This window comes from Diadema setosum, chromosome 4 (genome assembly GCF_964275005.1).
Source record: "Diadema setosum chromosome 4, eeDiaSeto1, whole genome shotgun sequence".
Taxonomy (NCBI): Eukaryota; Metazoa; Echinodermata; class Echinoidea; order Diadematoida; family Diadematidae; genus Diadema; species Diadema setosum.
Window position 1 is genome coordinate 4,277,857 of NC_092688.1, and position 17,755 is coordinate 4,295,611.

The 17,755-nt window shown below is 38.4% G+C and overlaps 1 protein-coding gene across 1 annotated transcript; it reads left to right on the forward strand.

Annotated features, from left to right (window-relative positions):
* Nucleotides 1–10,066: 10,066 nt before the first annotated feature.
* Nucleotides 10,067–17,070, forward strand: LOC140227410 (uncharacterized). The gene is made up of 6 exons (XM_072307816.1): nt 10,067–10,199; nt 12,343–12,600; nt 12,792–13,007; nt 13,580–13,795; nt 14,478–14,577; nt 15,136–17,070. Exons 1-6 carry the CDS (start codon nt 10,067–10,069, stop codon nt 17,066–17,068), a joined length of 2,856 nt encoding a protein of 951 aa, XP_072163917.1. The 3' UTR covers nt 17,069–17,070.
* Nucleotides 17,071–17,755: the final 685 nt, after the last annotated feature.

Sequence of the window (17,755 nt, forward strand, 5' to 3'; positions counted from 1 at the left end):
TGTGTTTATTTATGTTTTGTGTAAAAAGAGGTGTAGAAATCTATGTCGTTAAATCGAACGTCAAGGAAATAGACGCAATTTAAACAGCGCCACCACATCAACAAGGTTAACGACAACGATTATCAGGATAATTGAAGGTCAGCTAGTTGGTGCGCACTTTTGAGGCGACCGTGACCTCGGTTATAACGTGGTTTCCATGCTAGGTCACGCTCATTAATTTACATTAACTGGCCCTTAACTTGCAGAAAAGAATATATATTATTATGTAGGCTTACTGTACATCGCTCTGCAAAATGTGTTGTGACTGCCAAGCATGCACAATGATCATAAAGTACGCTAGTTTTGCTCTGTCAGTTTAGGAGCAATAAAGGGTATTTCAGCTTTATACGAGGCTCACTCTGTCACTCTGTTGTGGCAATAATCATATCATTCGAAAGCAACAAATCAAAAAACTCAAATATATCATATCTGTTTTCGCCTCCGTGTTAAGTATACGCATATTTACGCGGGCGTCAAATGAGGCAATCGTACAGTGATATGTGAGGTGACAGTACACTAAGATGAGGTCTGGTCATTGGTAAGGTTTGGCGCATACATTTTCTATCTCACAGTCTCACATCCAGTTAAAGAAGTGGAACAATAAACTTAACATTTCCCGTTTCCCATGAGCTGTCATGAGATTTCAGCGTATGGGGAAAATGAAGTATTCGAGTGAAATTCTTCCATGCGGTAGGCTATAGTGTTTGTATGGATTCAGACATGACAGGTGACTGTACAGTGATGTCAGGGCATAGTCCTGTGAGTGGTTTTTTCACCAATTGGACCCATATTCAGTAGGCCTAAAGTTGATTCTAGAATGGAATTCTTGAATTCCGCTTACAAACTGTTATCTATTCTATTTTTGTTTTGATATATTAGCATGAAGAAAAAACAATATTTTCACTGATATTCTTCCTTTGTACACGTTTAGTACAAGCCGGCACTGTGATGTTGAATAATATCATTGAGTTCCTGCAGTAGACATTGGTAGAGGTGCAGTTCGGCCACAAACTGGTTACATTATTTGAAACAACATCAAACCATAAGTAACAATTCTATCAAGAAATCACTGCCGTTTTTATCTTTCGTTCGTGCCATGTATTAAAGTTCCTGTTTGCCTTTGGGAGCAGTGATTTAAAATATGTTCAAGATATCACTTTTGAAGCATATGTGTATATGTCAGTTGTATCACAAAACATCCTACTATCTAAAATTTTTGAAATAAAAAAGCCTAAAATATAAAGAGATATCACTATTTTTATCAGTAAACCATAAGTGTAGACTAGACGGTTTTGTCTTGAAAATTTGTATTATAACTATTGTTCACACTTGGTGTATGTACAAATACTTAACATTGATTACACTGGTTAAAATTTTTACATTGGTTATCTCATTCACTAACTCACATTTTAGAACTATTTTGAAACAATAATGCTCGGTTTTTGTTTCATCTGCAAATGGTAAATTATGCCTTTAAATAATTTTCGGATGCTAAAATTGAGGCGACTGGATTTTAGTGTATTCACTATGATGAATCCACCAAACAACTTTAATGAGATTCATGTAACGAGGAGACAAACATTCGGCATACATTTCTCATTCACATGAAGACCAGTTGGGTTCCTTGTTTAATGTAAAATCTATTTAGAGAGGAACAGTCTACATGACTAATTCTGAGTGCGCGTGAATACACAGAACCCCCCCCCCCCCCAAACACAAACTTGGTGATTAAGTTTTGCCTTTTCCTCCCCTGGCAACCAGCGGTATATGCACTTAGAATCACCGCAATCTTTGCGTCATGTAATGTGATTTTCTATTTGTATTTTGTGTTAAATATACCAGATAGATTTAATAGTAATGATAATAATAATGATAACAATGATAATAATGATGATAATGATGATGATGATATTAATAATAATAATAATAATAATAATAGTGATAATAATAATAACAATAATAATAACCTTGAATTGCGGGTTTCCTAATCAATTGATAGATAAAAACGCTAAATTACCACGAAAAACAGGGGTGAACATAATTGTCTGTATACACCTTTGGCCTTAAATGACAATCATCGCGAAGGATAGAATAATTACGGACCATAACATTGCTCCATTTCAATAGTTTCGAAAGATAATAGCGTGCATTATTAGCAGAACTGAAATTACAAAAAAAAAAAAACTTCAATGTCGAATTGTTTTGTGGTATAGTTGGTCACAATGAGTTCATGAGCAATAAATTGACATGCTGATGTCATGTCCTCACAAATATCCCCTTAGCTCAATGGGTGTACAAAATATCATAAAGATTACGTTCACTCAAAACAGTACCAACCTTCGCCCGCACTTAAAGTCGGCAATGCTTGAGCATTGTATATCTAGAATAATTATTCAGTTGGTTTCACTCTCTTCCTCACCAGTTCCCTTTAATAAAACGAAAAGTAACAAAGGATTTGTAGGCCTATGTAAGCCAATTAAGGGGAAATTTGTGTTGCGATTTCAAACATATTTACCTTCCTAATCTTTGTCCAGCGTCAACAGAAATTTCCACTGCTTCTATTCATGCAATTAAGGATATAGATGCAAGTCAACTTTACCGTGAAGTTCACTTGAAAGTTTCGCTTTCATTTCACGCACTTGTTGCGCTATGAAGAATTACGATGATAGATCATTACATCATATCACTGCACAAACTATACATAAAAGGAGGACGTTTCATGCGCACCCATCACGTGCAGGGCAGGAATAGTGGTCGGGAGATTGTGACGATCTGACATGCGTAAAGCCTGTACTGCATTTACTGACACAAATCGCGCCATTTTCTGTGACTACATGACCACTGAAACTAAGTGTTGTGTGGGCAATGCTCAAGTAAGGAGGTTTCTCCACGCCAAATGACGTGCTTCGTATAAGAGTCTGGATAAAGATTACAAGAATTCAGGCATGGCTGTCAGACTAAACAAACTGATAATTGTAATAGTCATGTCTTCCTTCCCTCTTCTAATTTCTTCGGAGGTGATGCGTAAGTATTTTCGAGTCTTTCACAAAGTTTAGACCAGTTTTATCCATTGGTTTCTTCTTCAGCTTTATAGCGCTTTGCCAAGAACCAACATTTTTTTTTTTTTTTTTTTTTTTTAGTACCATTCAGACCATAAACGCATAAAGATATTTAGCACGAAAAAAAAAAATATCAACGATTAGCTCTTTGGAATACACAGTTCGAAAAATTTATCGATGCTCTTGTTGCTTTTTATTTAAATGAAAGTCTCCATTGAGGTATCATTAATAGTTGTAAAGATGGCAGAACCATTTTCTAAAAAAAAAAAAAATGTGTGGTTTATTTGTGGATTTTCTTCTTTTTTTTTGTCATGCATGCTTCCCTGAGCTTACAGTATAAAAAAGGACATTTTTAATTTGCTTTGTGGATACATCAACGTGGATTCATTAATTGTATAGGCCTATCAAAAGGAGTCTGACATCATTTGAAAAAAAAAAAATGGTATATTCATCAAACCTTAAGTTTAAACTAACCAACTGATGCTTGTGCTTTTTGTTCTGGTTTTCGGCACTGATTCTAGGTCACACAGTCAACTGTTCGAAAGATGTCACTACCATTTGGATGCAGGCAGATTCTGTAAATCACTTAGTAGCTGACAGGTGGGAAATAGAAGCAACTGGTGATCAGAGAATGGTCTTATGGCTGCAATCAACTAACAACCTGAACGTAAGAGTTACCGCAGAGGATGATATGTCAACCATCAAAAATGAAATTCAAGTGAGAAATTACATCAAATCTCCGCCGATCTTCTCACTTGGCAATAAGCTGAAACTTCGACTATATATACCTGATTTGGGGATACGACTACCCAGTGATAGTAAATGTCACTGTTTCATGTTTAACAGGTAAGTTTCGTTTCGAATGTTGAATAAACAGAGTTAATTTTGGGGGTGAAATCACTCCCAGTTTTCTTTTTAATGTTTTTTTTTTTCAATTCTCTAGCTCTATTTTGATATCGTGGGGCCTCGGGCTGCGTTTATTAAGATTAGAGAGTTTCGCACACAAAAATGAAAAAGACTTAGAAACAAATCCCCTTTCGTATTCGTGAGAGATAGAATGGAATTTTTCTTTTTTTTATTAAATATTGTTTAGCTGTTGTTAACATAGTAGAAACTTTCACTGACTGCTAATGTGATCATTATTAATAATCATGCCAACATCAGACACAATGTTACTGACAGTGACAAATTGCAATTTTGGGCATTAACATCTCTGTCATGAACCTAGTAATCCTTAGGCCCTAAGAATCTCTGCATTTTGACTTTGAAAAGGAAGGATAAAGATGGGTGACGTATTTTGCATTGTTATCTATTAAAATATAGTGTGATAAAATTTTCATTGCATATCATGTAAACTCATATATCGATACGGGGCAAAAGGCAAGAGAGCATTTCCTTATTTCCAACGTATAGCATTACTGATCGTATGATATGGGGTTACCTTGAGTTACCTTGAAGGCCACACCTCATTATCAAGGTGATGAGAGTACTGATATTACTGGAGATAATCGTTTGATATAGCAGAGCTAAGGGAGTCCAATGGGACCCACTTAAAAACCCAGTTCTGAAAATTGTTCTTTGAAGTTGAGGAGTGTGGGAGCGTCAGTTGTAGCAATCAGTGGTATTCCAGAGAGTGCTAGAGAAGGAAAAACAAAAACAAACAACGAGAATCTTTCCTTTGTACCCATGCTCCGTGCCGCCGAGAAGTTATGCACTCAATAGCAGGTGTTCATAAATTGTTTTGACAAGATCAGCACTTCGGTTAAAGTATGCATCATTTTTAAAAGACAACATGTATCTGGCCCGCAGCAATTCCCTGTCCCCTGCAATATTTCGTCAGTAGTTGTTTGGTGTGAAAAGAATATAGGACACGCAAAGAAAATTAGTAAAAACAGTTAATATCATACTATCATGCTAATAAACACGCAGAAACAGGTTTCAGCCGATCACCTATTTCAAAAGATTCAATATTCAAAATGCTTAATCGGGCAAAATGTAATGCACAATAGGCGCAAGATGAATAACTTTTTATGAGATATTGATATCACTTTTTAAAGTCCGGGGGTATAAGTAACAAGGAGATTTGAAGAAAAATTATCTAAACTATTCCTGTGAAATAAAGCTTCAAATTATTGAAATTAAGATCTGTTTCTTTGTCTCCATCATCCATTGTCGAAACTCCGTGGAAGAGCGGATTTGAGCATGGGACATGAAAGCCGGTGAATTGCTAAGCATTAAATTGTGATATTAAAGAACTTACATATGCATTTGAGAAGAGATTCCACTCCTTCTCCAGCACCTCCCTGTGTATTCCAATTATTAAGAACTCTCTCCTTGTTCTATCACCTTGGTTATTTCAAAGTAGTTCTCGGGTTTCGTTAAAGAGACAATAAAGAATATACAGGGATCTCAATGAAAGCAAAAGGCTTACGAGTCTGCAGACATTTGGATGGTGAATATTCATAATGATGAATGTGAACCTTTAAGGCAAAAACAAAACCAAATAAAAAAATTACTGCAAGATCTCAAACACATAATTGCACTATAATACACATCCAAGAGGCAAAATGAATAGGTACGAACTGATGAATTACTTTTTAATACATTATTGTGATTTACTATATCTTGTCAAGCTTCTTTTTCATTGACACTGTTTGTCAATATGTCACTAAAGTTGTAAAAAAAATTCTGCCTTGACACACTTTTCATTCAAATCAATTCACCGCAAAATCAAAAATGACCTTATGCCTTAGATTTTTTTTTTCATTTTGATGGGGTTTGTGAGTGTGTGTGTTGATTTCATTCGTTTTGTTTCTTGTTGTGTTTTTTTTTTTCTGCTAAAATATTATTTTGTCATATCGAATTAGATCTTCCGGCCATGCAGTTCGCTGAGCAACGTTCTCCTCTCGAAGGTTTTGTAGTGCAGCGATCAACCACGGACAGCTTTGTCTGCAGAGACGGTTTTACTGACCAGGTTGCGGATTCGACCTGTAAAGAGCTTGGTTTTCCAACATATCAGAATTTTTCTTTCTCAGTTTTACCTTCTTTCCTCAACTCGTCAAAGTGGATCAAGGCCCAAACGTGTCGTCAAAGTGAGTAATTCATTTCTTTCAAATTTCGCTCTTATTAGTTTTGTAGTTCTCAACGGAGGACCATTTAAAGTGTGAATATTCTTTTAACTAAATATATATACATATATAAATTGTAATAATAATCCGATCGGCATATTGAAATCACTTCGCATTTTGAAATGTTTTTTTTTTCTTTAGAAGAATGATTACAGAATATTTTTTTCTCTCCTTCTGTGCATCCCTATTATCCATGAATGAATAGTACCCCCCCCAAAAAAAAAAAGAAAAAGAAATTAATGTTCAGAGATTTTTGCGCTTTTACAGCCTCCTTAGCAGTCCTAACTTCACGAACCCATCTTCATATTCGAACAAAAAAAGTATATAAAAATATGTGTTAAAATGGTAGTATTAGCCCATCTACACAAATTGGAAACAGCTGTATAGTAGATGTCAACAGTGTTTATACACAGGCATTTACAGTTTCTTATGGTATTACTGATTGACAGTAATTACCCACCATAGTTATGCAATCAAATGAAGTTAGAATGGGTATATTGATAGTTGAAAGACATGTTGCATTGTCATTTGTATACGTAGAACTTATTATTGCATAAAGTTCATTTTTCAACGTCTGTAAATCTGTAATTTATGAGCAAACGCGCATTATGTACCGTCCTTTATGAAATAATTATGCCGAGTGTTTATTACAAATTGGAGGTTGCTTGCCATTCCTGATGAGGTATTTGCTGGGGTTTCTTTGGTAGCACTTGTTTACATGCAAGTTCTGAAAGTTATATAGAGGAAAACAACGACGACCAATAAGTCTGAAATGACTCCATTCAGAAGCGATTTCAAATCTTTTGGACTACATAGGCCTAGTATAAAATGATCGCATTCAATCGTTTCCGCGGTAATGCGTTATACGAACTGTTCTTTATGGTGTATTTTTAACGATAATTGATGATCATTCATGTTTTATTGTTGTTTTAGATCTTGATGGCTGTAATGTAAAATTGTTACTCTTGTTTTTAAGTCAGCAATATCTTCTTCCTAATGATGCTGTTTCGGGGCGTTTAAACGTCCACAGGTCTCCTCAGGAATGGTGAAATAGCGCATTTCATAACAGAGAATATCAAGTGCACTTTACAAATAAAGTGAAGTAAGCACAATTTTGATAAAGAATACTTCATAAAATCAGAAATATGGGTACATGGTCTTCTTTTTATATAAGATTTTTTTTTTAACATCGATTGCTGTGCTGTTATTTGATTCATCTCAACTATATAATGATGGTTTAGGTGCTTTCCTATGATTTTGATATTGGATGCGGTATAGTTGGTAGTGCACATTTTCTGAAACAATGTCCACTTGCTCGACCTTTGTTTTGTTTGTTTTTAATGAGTAAAATTTCACTAGCCTTCTTAAACACATTCTAAACATAACATACACATTTATTCTTTTTTTTTTAATTTTTTATTTTTTTTAACAGATTCGGGAAGTGTGGCGCACTGTTCGTGGACGAGTGCAGAATGCATTTCTCGTACAGCTGTGAAGCTAAGATGCCGAGGTAGGGAAAAAGATGAATAATATTTTGAATTCTTCCTCTCGATCTTTGAAGGCATGATGTAGTTAGATTTAAAGCCTGTATACTTTGAATTACATTTTGTCATTACGGCATAATTGTGTGCAATACAATAATTACTACCCTGAGATCCCCGCAGATGACCCGCACATGACAGTACCTTGCACGTATCACTCGTAGTCGCCCGGAGGTGTGCACGCAAATCTTTTTACCCGCAACCATGTTTAGGCCCTGTCACACCTTTCCGGGCATGATACGCGGGCTTGTTGTGTGTGGGGATTTTCCAGCATACCGGACAATTTCTGAGGGAGGACAAGGATTTGGGCAAGTCAGAGCACGTGACTTGCTGGAAGCGTTCTACTAATCTACTTGCGGTTATACTATATGACCTGTGTACCAGTCGCGTGGGTGCTGACAACTCAGTGAAGGAATTCCTCTGAAGGAATGGCAGAAGTCCAACAATGTCATTATCTTGGCAACATACGGGGACTGCGAAGTACCTGCGTTGGAGTTGCCTGCGAGGTGCTGCCGCTAAGGGCCTTCTACTGGCGTTCTGCGTGGACCTCTCCGGGCATCCCCGCGACTCGCACGGAAAAAGTTTCAGTCATGCTCAAAACTTGGCTGCGGTTAAATGGGGCTTGCGTGCGCACCTCCGGGCAACCACAGGCGAGATACGCGCTAGGTACTGTCAGGTGCGGAGCATCTGCGGAGAGCTCTGGGTAGCAAATTTGTTTCCCCGCAAGTCAAGCCGCAAAACTTCCCCAGATACGGTATAACAAGGCCTTGGGCGTGCTCAAAACTTGTTCCGAGTGAGTCGTGGGGGTTCGCTCGCAGACTAGAGGTACACGCAGAACACCAGTAGGAGACCCTTACCGGCAGCACCTCTCAGGCAACTCCAACGTAGGTACTTCTCAGTACCTGTAAGTCGCTCGTAACAGAAAACGGATCGGTTTCAAAGCTCTCAGGCACGTCACTCGGAATACACGCAGGTAGAAACAACAACGCATTGATATCGTTTGTAAAATCAGGCATACTTTAATGACAACCACTGCAGAAACAAACCCACTCTGTGTGTGTTCGACTTATACTTGTTTTGTTTTTGCTTATCTGTTTATTTTTTGCTTGCTTGTTTGTTTGTCTGTATATATGATTACTTGACTCTATGTGCAGAAACTACTATTATTAGACTGCTTGCATGACTTGGTTAATAACAATAAAAATGTTAGTAGTTATCATCAATCAACGGGTGTGTTGTATTTCTGTTACCGTGGAACATTAATTTCCTCTCTCAGAACCAGGTTTTCTCGGATGCTACGTAAAACCGTCGACCTCGTCGCGCAATGATCCTTTTCAGGGACTACCAAGACATAACGTGGAGACAGAAATGGAGTGCGTCTCCAGATGCCGACCCCGGAAACAAATCGGTGATGTAGCTGTCGTACACCAAGGCACATGCATTTGCGTGTCATCAGAGATACTTGACGGTGTTTCCTCACCGCTGGGCTACCGCTATATCCACGAATGGTCATGTCCAAGCATGGCCGAACTGAACTTCAGACCCGGTGTATATAATGCATTTCATGGTGAGTGATGTTCAAGAATATCCCAGATTATTTTGCTGCATAATACCTGTTAGATTGATAGTTCTATAGGTGGCATGACAGCAATCTGTTAAGAGATACTAATAGATAACGAGCTGACTCCATCCACCATGTCCATGGGTAAATGAGTTAGGTATAGAAAGGCACTGAAATTAGTCTAACAAAGTGAAACTAAGGTTGCATCCTTACATAAGATGCTTTTTACCACAACGTTACTTTCAAGTTGACTGTAATGAATCTAGTTGAATGAATGACAAAAGTGATAGAAATTCCGTCGCAGTTGTACACAAAAGTAAAAGTTAGTAAGTTTTCACGTAATGCAAACATATTGACAGAATTTGGCATATCACCACTTCACAACTCACCTTTTATTTTATTTATTTATCTTTACAAAAATGAATGTATTATCAAAGTGATTTTACTTTTCGATAAAGATAGTGCAACATTTTTCCCTGGAAAGTGTCATTGTTACACGGGAATTGCGCAACATACTGCAATATTTCTTATTTTGTTACTGATTTTCTGCCGAAAGGAAAAAGTGAATGTAGTGAAAATTTGAGTGGAGAACAATTTTTAGGACATGATGCAAGGGAATAATGATACAAACATTGCTCATAATTATTGCCTTGATTTGTAGTTTCCTATGGATTTTGCGACCAACTTGAAATTGTCCAACACGGACAATGGAATTCCAGCGTCACATGGTTTGGTTCCATGGTAACTCTCACATGCGATAACGGTCACGCCATCAATGGTAACGCTACATTACAGTGTGTTGGACGACCTGGACGGTCGACTTACTTCCCAGTTTGGAACTCGTCGATACCATCTTGCGAAGAGGTCGAGAGTAAGACCTCAGTTTTAAGAGCATCTTTGTGCAAATTGTTCTGTTCATTTTCCTATGCTTGTGACTGTCGGATGCATTTCCTTAGTTCATATAGACGGTGAAGAAAAGGGTCTTTGATGATTTATTTTTAATTGGCGAATTTCGCCAAACAAAGATACAATTATATTTCCTGGGGAGTCCATAGAGCTTTAAATGCTTTGTCGACTTTCAATTTTAAATGTAAATTTAATTCTAAACTCGCGCCTCCAGGATTCATGAAAAATGACAGTCAGGCATGACAGTTGTCTCACCATAAGTAAGTAACAAGCTACGAAATGAGCACTCGGCTCTTTTACATAGGCTTTATACCTTTATCATAAAGCCACTATTGTGACGTTTACATATTGTAGAGAGAGGGCTGCACATGGAATAAAAACACCATAAACGATTAGTGCGACTTTTCTCAAACTTTTTTTTTTCCCCAGAGTGTTTGCCTAATCTTTCTTAATTCCCAAAATCCGCACATAATTTTAGGAAGATTTCCCTTTAAAGCCATTGAAGTTGCAGACATTAGAAACAAATGTGGAGTTTCGTTATTAACACAGAATCAACGAAGAAGTGTTGTCATTGTTTCAGGCCACTTCTATAGTGACGTAATTTATCATATCGAAACCAGGAAGTCACTCTGCCTCTCTCACATTTGCATTGTCTTTCAACAAGAGATCAAATCGAGCACCATGCCAACACAAACAGAAAACAGACAATGGAAAGGAATAGTTAAGGTCCGTAAAAATCAGCGATGTAGCGGAAAGGTTTTATCTTACCAGTGGTGAAACTTTCAGCTCACAAAATTACACGCTTAGATTTGTTATGTTACTTTATCTTGTCTCTCGCATGAAAATGGAGGATGTCAAATGCATGTTTGGCATACAATCCTCCTCACTCAGATTTGGAGGTAGCCTATCACATGTGATCTTATTATATACAACCGAAAAATAGGAATTGAAGCCAGACAAATGCTCAGAATATTTTGGAAGTCTTCTTCGAGTATTCAAAGGCCTTGATTGACACAATCCTTCCCGATTTTATTTTCAGTTTCAATTTCAATGTATTTTCATATTCCTCAGGAGAATGATCTACAAAAATAGCGATTTTACAAAATAACGCAAAACGTACAGGATAATTATATAATATTATGTGTTGCTTGAAGGTTTACATGGTGAAGCTAATTAGGAAGAAAGATTTGCGGTGACACCATGCGTATGTAGTCCTTAACCGGATCGTTGTTTGGCAGAAGAGCCTAGAAAGAGGAGAAACGAAGAGGGAAGCGACATGTGGGGGTTGTGAGGAGGGCAAAAAGTGAAGAGTGGGAGACAGTAATGGGCTAGAAGTTGAAGTTGCACTAGTGGAGACAGTAGAGAAAGGAACACAGAGAGTGGTAAGGAAGAATAGTGTGAGAATCAAGTAAGATGTTCGGACATCGTTAGAAGGGGAAAGATGAAATAGAAGGGAAGAGGAAGAGAAGGGAGTTGAATGTTGGAGAATCATGGAGATAGGGGAGAGCAGTGAAGATTCATGAAACCAAGAGGAGAACGAAGTCGGCGAACAGTGTGGCTATGGAATGCGAATCAATGGAGAAAGGACGAATAATCCCTCGAAGGAGGGGTAAGTAGAGGAGAGATGAGAATATGTGGAGAGAAGGGAGAGAGATAGAGAAGGGGGGGGGGGACAATGATAAGAAGAAAAAAAGAACAAATTGAAATTCAAGACGTAAATTAGAGGGAGCTAGTGGGGATCCTAGAATTAAATGCTGCGGAGGAGAAGAAAAAAAAAATGGAGAGGAAAATTGATGACAGTTAAATATAATATTAGGGGGTGAAAAATTCACTATCCCGACATGAAATAAAACGTAATGGTCAATGTACAAAAGTATTCGATACTATGATCTAGCAAAGTAGTATCAGTATGATAGGGATCATTTAAAACAAGCTACAATAAAGTCGAAGGTCCCTGTAATAGGTACATGGATACAATATGGGGCACTGATGACAATGTAGACGAAACAATAAAGTAGGAAAAATGTAAGAAACAAAACAAAGCAAAGCGAAAACATTTTGTAATAATTATGACAAGCCTAGGGAAGGCACATAACTGCAACTGTAAGTGATACATTACTCCCTTTCCATGTCACATTCGACAATTTCAGCGCCAAGGATGTTTTGCAATCATCCTGGTAATGTGTCTAACGGAGATTGGAACTCGACCGTGACGTCACTAGGATCTTCAGTAACTCTCATTTGCGATGATAGTTACGTCATCAATGGTAGCGCCACATTGCTATGTGTGACATCCAGTGACAGCAACATACCAACCTGGAATGCATCAGTTCCAACTTGCCAGCATGTGGAAACCGAGTCTCATGGTATTTGTTTACTTCTTTTACATGATATTGTATTAACCATGAACAATAAATGTATACCGTGACAGCAAACCCAACATTTGTCATGATTCACAACTGTCACTTTGCTCAGTAATTCACGATTGATCGCCTATTTTACGTCAGTTTTCGTTTACCCAAACAGCTTTCAATAATCATTGTTTTATCCTTTCCAGGTAACGAGCCGAAATGTGATCACCCTGGTAACGTATCGCACGGAAAATGGGATTCAAATATTACGATGCTTGGATACATGATAACGCTGACTTGTGATGAAGGTTTCGTCCTCACTGGAAGTGCAACGTTGCAATGTGTGGCGTCAACCAACGATGGTCCATCGACACACATTCTAGTTTGGAATGCAACAACCCCATCTTGCCAAAAAATTGAAGGTAAATGCTCAACCATTGACCTTTGTCATGCAGTGACGCCTATGTGACTCGACAATCTCATCATATGGTAGCATGATATAGCATTTATCGTTAGGTAATGGTTCAATGTCGAATGCATATTTTACAAGCCCACAAACGGAAGCTCTTAATTGCTTGAGGTGCATAGCAATCACAATATCGACTGTTTTTAATTCTCATCTGAATGGCAAGGTAATGAAGATGAAGTGAACAAAGGACCTCAAGAATGAGGATCAAATCTTTAGTTGCGACAGTTCCAGAGATTCATTGGGATTCATACAAACTATGGACTTTTAATGTAAACAGTAATGGAGTGCTAACCGTGAAATCCTGTCTCAAGCACGTTTAGCGTTTAGTGAGGCATCCGGAAGTATATTTTCCATTATGCAAAGTGACAGAAAAAAAAGAAGGAAGAGATATGGACACACACCCATTGCAAATATACAGCATCTATAGTAGTGATTCGTGCATAGACTGGAATTTTGGAAATAGAGGGTCATTTTAGGGTAATGAATATTTTAATACACTCCTGGCGATAAAAGTCGCCTTTCCAGGTAAAGAGGCGAAATGTGAGCATCCTCATAACGTACCACACGGAAAGTGGGATTCAAACACCAGGCAGCTTGGATCCATGGTAACACTAGACTGTGATGAAGGTTACGTTCTCAATGGTAGTGCAACGTTGTTCTGTATGGCGTCATCCAACGATGGTCGTTCGACACAGTCACCAGTTTGGAACGCATCTATCCCATCGTGTCAAGAAGGCAAAAGTAAATCCTCAATCTAACATCACTGATTAGTGTACAGCACCTAAGGAACTCCCCACATGACCTTATGCAGTATTGTACAATTGTAAAATACATTGTCTTTATCTTTATCTTGGAGGCTAATTCTTCTTGTGTACTTCTTTAAAGGAGCAAACACGCGTCCGACGGTCAATAGGTCTTCTCCCTCGGATCAATTGAAGTGCCAAGTGGCACTTTTGCTGTGGTCAAGGGACTCGTATGTTTATAAATAGACTAAAGTGGCATCTGTTATATCAATTCTGACACTAAAGCTCATAAGTATGTTGTGCTTGTACTACAAACACATGGAAATAAATTCAAGTAGTGTATAGGATATTGATAATATGACCCCATATATACCATTCACAAAATATCATTTTGTGAATACACCGGCAAGAATATTTTGCGTGTTGCTTGTGATTATATAGTACCACATCGACATAACGCATTTTTGCATAAAGAGAAAAACAGATACACATCCTTTAGGAAAGAAATCTTCATTTTATTTTATTTATTTATTTTATTTTTTTACTTTCACACACAAAAATGGGGGATGTGGGACTCTTTGACTTGACGGAGTTGTAAATGTTTGTTTCATAACTTGGTTATAGGCTTCGCTTATATAGGCCGATAAATCGTGATACGATGTATTTCTACTCCCCTTCAGGCAATTTTCCCGTCCTACTGATTTCGCTGATAGCTTCGTCTATTGCTTTCATCACACTGCTTCTGCTCATCATTACGGCTTGGTGTCATCAAAGAAAAAAGTGAGTCTTTCGTTTTGTTCTGGTTTTAAATTATAACTTTAACGAAAATTTTCCAAATTGGGGACCATGAAATTGCAGTTTCTGAAAAAATCTTCGAAGCAATTACGTATAAAAGTTTGTCCGTGCTATTTCTTGTTTCTGTTGTTCTTGAGAGAGTTAGCTTCTTACTCGATCATTCCACTGTGATCAAAAATAAACAAAATGATCTCTGTTCCTAATTAATCAGCCACTAATGTCACCTATCTCCCTTCCCATGGGAAAAGAAAACAAAATCAAACAAGCATTTTTTTTTTTCGACAGCCTGCATTTTTTATTCATCTAATGTGTACTAGTATCTCGGGACAGCTGAAGAATTATATACTCACTAGTTCATTTTATTTCAGAATATAGTGTAATATATCTTGCTGTAAACCCTATGCTTACCAAGATTGACTTTCATTGTGCAAAATTACATTCATGGTTCTTGCTATCTGTGATATATAAATGTCAATTTAAAGTGTGACTGAAAAGGAAAATATAATTGAAACTAATACGCAGAACTGTTTCAACTCATTACAGATACAAACGTTCGCACGATCCTATTCAGATCGCTGGTGACATGACTGGCATCCAACCTACAGGTCCTGTTAATCACGTTGCCAACGCTACGCTCTCACTTTATACCATGATGCCTCCAGTCAGCCATACCAGTAGAGGTGATGGATACCCCGTCCCTGCAAGAGCAGAAGACTCTGCATTTGATCAAGATCACATTTACCAAGATGCTGACGAGGTACGCAGAAATGTTACCGAGATGCAGCGAATCTCGGATGGAGCCGTTTCTTCAGAACTGAGCAGGTATCATGGCTCGTCCACTGCACATCTTATGTTGGCAAGTGAGCAGTCATTTGGTGGTCAGTGCCTGCTGGAAACATTGCCTAGAAAGCCGCAGAGTGGAATCGAGGAATGTGAATACGATAAACTTGATTCCACGGGTATCGGCAGTGTCACATCTGGTCGAGGGACTGCGACGAGGCAAGTCCGTCTGTTTGACGAAACAGAGTACAACTCGCTGGAATCTGCAAAGGGGCCTGCAAGCAATTGCATGAGCAAACGCGCAGAGTCCGCCACCTGTGTGATGAAAACTTACACCACAGAGGAGGAAAGGCCAATGAATTCCTCATTGAATGGACAATCTGGAGGAACTCTGGAATGGAATGCCTCTTACGACAATAGTGAATACGTCAGCATCGATGAGGCGAACCCAACGGACGACGAGCGCAAACCGACCAAGTACCAACCGACGTCTGACAATACTTTTGTGGAAGATTCGACAGTAAACACCACGAGCTTCCCTTTCAGCACGGCTCATCACCATTCAACCCCCGATGAAGTCCTCTACGATGAAGTGGACTCAGGTGATCCCGATGACATCACTATCTGCCAGGCACCACAGTTTCTTTCTGCATTCGATTCGGATGACTACAGCCTGTTGAATTCTTTCCAAAACTCTCCACGAGAAGATTATAAATGCGATGGCAAGGGCTATAAGAGTGAAGACGAAATGACGACTTCTTCTGTCACAGCACGTAGGGGCGAGGAAATGTATGCCAAAGTGCATAAACAGGGAGGTGGAAGTTTTACTGGATACAATTACACTGACGGACACAAAGGCACCTCAGAAAACGAAAATGGCGTTGAGACTACACTTGCTGAACTCTATGCGAAGGTGGACAAGAGAGGAGGAAAGTTGTCAAATGAGGCTGGTTCTGTTTCAACATATATGGGCGAAGAACTGTATGCCGAAGTGAGTAAGCAGAGAGATCTACCTTCAAAGGGAAACGGTTTCATTGACGGACAGCAAGGCACTTCAGAAAACGAAAATGGCGCTGAAATTGCACTTGCTGAACTCTATGCGAAGGTGGATAAGAGAGAAGAAAAGTTATCTAATGAGGCTGGTTCTGTGTCACCATTTAGAGGCGAGGAACAATATGCCGAAGTGAGTCAGAGAGATCTACCTTCAAAAGGAAGCGGTTTCATTAACGGACAACAAGGCACTTCAGAAAACGAAAATGGCGTCGGAACTGCACTTGATGAACTCTATGCAAAGGTTGATAAGGGACAAGGAAACTTGTCAATTGGGGCTAGTTCTGTGTCATCTTTTCGAGGCGAGGAACTGTATGCCAAAGTGAGTAAACAGAGAGATCGACATTCAAAAGGAAACGGTTTCGGTGACGGGCAACAAGGCACCTCAGAAAACGAAAATGGGGCCGAAACTGCACTTGATGAACTGTATGCAAATGTGGATAAAAAGGAAGGAAACTTATCAATTGAGGCTAGTTCTGTGTCATCTTTTAGAGGCGAGGAACTTTATGCCGAAGTGAGTAAGCAGACTGCTGGAGCTCCAAAGGGAAATGGTTTCAATGACGGACACCAAGGCACCTCAGGCGGCCAAAATGACGCCAAAAATACACTTGCTGAACTCTACGAAAATATTGATGCGAAAGGATGAAATATCTAGTAGGCCTAATCAAGCCCTAACCCTGTCAAGAAAATTACTATTTTCCTTTCGTATTGTACTCTGTAGTTATACAACTGATCGAGAGGGGTAGACTTCAGGCTTCTTCAAGAGTTGGTTTCAGAGTTAATATGTATTATAGGTATACACCCTCTCCGCACACACACTACACATTCACCATGCTCAATAACACACATCATAAATCCCAATGGCAGAATATTAATCAAATAAAGTATAAAATGCACATGGACATTGGCCAAGTGCATGATGATGTAAATTCGCATTTGCGTTAAAATGCATCATTAACGTGAACACGTGGTACGTGTAATCTTATCAGTATTGAAGCACATTCCTGAGAGACTGAATGACATACTTTCGTTCATCATTATACATAGGGACGTTAATGTATTGGGGCCTACACGTAAAACAAACAAAAAAATGACAATAAGCACTTACACTATTTTGGGTACTGTAGATGACTCACAAAAATAATGTCTCTTTGAGTACACAGCTGATTCAATAAAATTATCTAATTCTAGTGACATGAAACAAAGATAACCTTGTTGAAAAGCAGAAAAGAAACGAAATTATGTACCCAGGAACTTAAATGTATATATATATATATATATATATATATCTTTTTCTTTTTTTTTTTTGTACCGTAGGTGCATATACGTGAGC